The following is a 3,217-nucleotide window of genomic DNA, read 5'->3' on the forward strand; positions in this document are numbered from 1 at the left end:
TTAATCCTGAGGTTCATCTGCCGGGGCCAAGCACGCTTGGACGGTGGCAGCGAGGTCCTCAGGATGTAGATGGATTGCCTTACGGGCTAACGAGCTCCATCTGCCCGGGGAGGGGCCCCGACCGGGAATCGAACCCGGGTCTCTGCAGTGACAGTGCAGTGAATTTTCCCCTGGACCACCGGGGGCTCCTGTAACTACATGCACAGAGATCCTGAAGCAGTCAAAGAGCAAAACAGGTATTTGTTTCAGATCCATGCAGGACTTCAATTCCCCAGCAATACAGCTGGAACATTATACATAATTTAATTTCCACAAATCCATCTTAATAAGCAGAGAGTACAGTGGTACTCCTGAACACTGTCAGGTTCTAGTTTTGATAGCATTATTCTCATATGAAATACACACAGATACACACTCGTGCACACATGTAGCGCATTAGCAGAATGACAATATCGAGCACACAGCCTCATTTGCAGCAGGTTGAGCAGCTCTCTTCAAAAGCAATGGCATTTTTATGGAAGAGCTGGTAAGGTAGGAGAAATAGTTGCATCGTGTTCTCAGACATGATGTTTTACAGATGCAATGCACAAAAATACACCTTCCAGCTTTGACTTCCTAGCTACAGATTGCACTGAAATAAAACCTGTGCTAAATAGATGCATGCCAACCTGCACCAGCAGGCCCCAATTTCCAGTCCCTTTCCTCCAGCACAGTGGACAGAGGAAGCCATTATCCACCCAAGGTCTCCTTTAATGAGACGCACCTTCCATTTACTTCAGACACGCCAGTTGCTCCAAAGTTCCCTCACTAGCTCCCACCAACTCCCCAAAAGCCCCTCAATATCTACAATGCACTCACAATAATACCAGTAAATCATAATTTGGGAAAAATTAGTGCTTAGAGGAATTAGCTCACAGCAAGTTTCAATCTTCCGTTTCTATTCCCCAAACACACAAAAAACCCATAAAAACTAGTAAGTAATCTGAGGGATGGAGAGAGAAAAAAGGCAGAAAAAAAGCTGCATTTCTACACCTACTGTGTTGAACATCACAACTCGTGAACCGAAACAGAAGTTTCTGCCAAACTTTAACGCTCACTGCAAAGGATATAGCACAAATTATGCCTTTCTAGCATTTTTGTAAGATGTCCTCTGATTTCAGACCCATAAAATCATAATTGCAAGAAAAACTGTACTATACATTTAAGAAAAATATTTAAACAAGTAAAATTTTGCTTATCACATTACAACATATTCAATTTCATAAATGTATTTGAATGACACTGTAATAGGCTTAGTGAAGATAATGAAGTTACAGTGATAACAACACAGTGGAAAGTCATCTGCAAGTGCCAAGAGATTCATAAGGAAACCATCTCAACACAAAGTTCCACTTTCATAAGAGATACGATGAGGCAATCATTTACACCAGAAGCAGCACAAATGACTACCTACCTCTTGGGACAGGAAGGGAATGACTTGTGCACATATAGCATTCAGCCTCTTGACAATTTCTGCCTGCAAGTGACAAGAAAAAAGAAATTCAATTATATAAATTCTCAAATGCAATTGTCACCCATGAACACTAAAGAGAAATTTTGTTTTTTTTCATCTCTGGCAATCCTCTGGCCAGGACATGTTATCAAAATAATAAAAATTTGGACACTAATTAAAAAATACTTAGGAAGGTAGTAATTTCTGGCTAAAAAGTTCCTCTTAAAAAACACTGTTTAGAACAGACACAAAGACTAGTTAATTCTGATTACACAATCACAGCCATTTAAAGAACAAAACTTTTACAAGATGCAACAAAAAAACAGAAATAAAATTCTGTGTATCAAACTGAACTCTTTCCTACAATGCAAAAGGAAGGATCATTTGCAATTACAGCAATGCTGCTGTAAGCAAAGGGAACAAATAAACCATTTACTGCTAACAGTGCATATCATAAGAATGTTAGCATTGTAATATACAACTTCACTAATAATCATTCTACCACGTTTTTCAGAAAGAGAAACTGCAGTCTTGTATCACACTTATGCTGTTATCAAACCCGAGGTTAATAGCAGATACTTTCATGTTGCAATTGTGATCAGAAATTAATAATATACAATGCTATATTTCCATACTGGAGATCAATTCTTATTCTGTGTATTTAATCTGCAAATATCAATAGACACAGAGAAGATTTGGTGAGATAACGCAAGAATTACAGCTCCAAACCCAGAATATTTTAAGCAACACACACTTCCCTACAATATATCATAACTTGCTAATAATAAATTCTAACCAGGATCAGTTCCTCATTATACAGTAGGACAGAATGCTCTTCCTCTTGCAAAGTCACTAAACGTATGATGAAGACATACAAACTTGTACAGTTTAGCTTTCCTTCTTTTAACAGCAAACCTTCCAGCCTTTTTGCGATGCTGCCTTTTAAACAGCAAACACTTAGGAAAGAATCTATAGAACAGAAAAGCTCAGAAGTAGCAGTAAAAAAAGCCAGAAGGTCATATATAATAAATCTGGGTTCAAGGAATATAATAGTTACACAGCTACCTAACCAACAGACATGGTTTGCAAGAGGTAAGAGTACATATGAAACTAACTCTGCCCCCTTGTGCATACTGTGTGATACATACAAATTATCGACGTTATTTTGCAAATACAACTACTTAATTTCTCTGAAATCCATCCGGACTCTCACAGGTTATTTATACACCAATTTTTACGTACACTATCCTTGTATCTTCTCACTGGCCTGCACTGTTTATGCAAGTCCTCATTTTGTTAAAAAATGAATGCATTTTAATATATGTTTTACATTCTTCTACTACACCTTTTCTATTTATTCAGCAGCATAGGTACCTTATAGAACACTTCAGAATATGTTCTGTTCACCACAAATCTAAATTACCTGCAAATTTCAAGGTTCTCTATGTACCTATAATATCAGACATACCACAATGTAAAACTTAAATATTCCTTTAAACAAACAGTGTTCACTATACTGGTTGACACTGAAATTTATGAACTGCTTGTTACATAGAGAAGTACAGGAAGTGACAAGTTGTGTGCAACTAAGCCTCAGCCAGAGAGACTGCACATTCCAATACAGCATTACTTGAGAAAAAAAAAAAAAAAAAAAAAAAAAAAAAAAAAAAAAAAAAAAAAAAAAAAAAAAAAAAACAAAAAAAAAAAAAAAAAAAAAAAAAAAAA

At 36.7% G+C, this 3,217-nt stretch overlaps 1 protein-coding gene across 3 annotated transcripts in view; it reads right to left on the bottom strand.

Moving 5' to 3' along the window:
* The window catches only part of TLE4 (TLE family member 4, transcriptional corepressor), a 98,619-nt gene that overhangs the window by 66,582 nt on the left and 28,820 nt on the right, over positions 1-3,217 (bottom strand). For all 3 annotated transcript variants that reach the window (XM_027909798.1, XM_027909790.1, XM_027909784.1), the window contains exon 5: positions 1,454-1,516. In XM_027909798.1, the coding sequence (XP_027765599.1) occupies positions 1,454-1,516 (63 nt within the window). The remainder of the gene's footprint in view (positions 1-1,453; positions 1,517-3,217) is intronic.

Source organism: Empidonax traillii, unplaced genomic scaffold (genome assembly GCF_003031625.1).
Source record: "Empidonax traillii isolate 1590-97213 ecotype Southwest subspecies unplaced genomic scaffold, ASM303162v1 scaffold28:size2823434, whole genome shotgun sequence".
Lineage (NCBI taxonomy): Eukaryota > Metazoa > Chordata > Aves > Passeriformes > Tyrannidae > Empidonax > Empidonax traillii.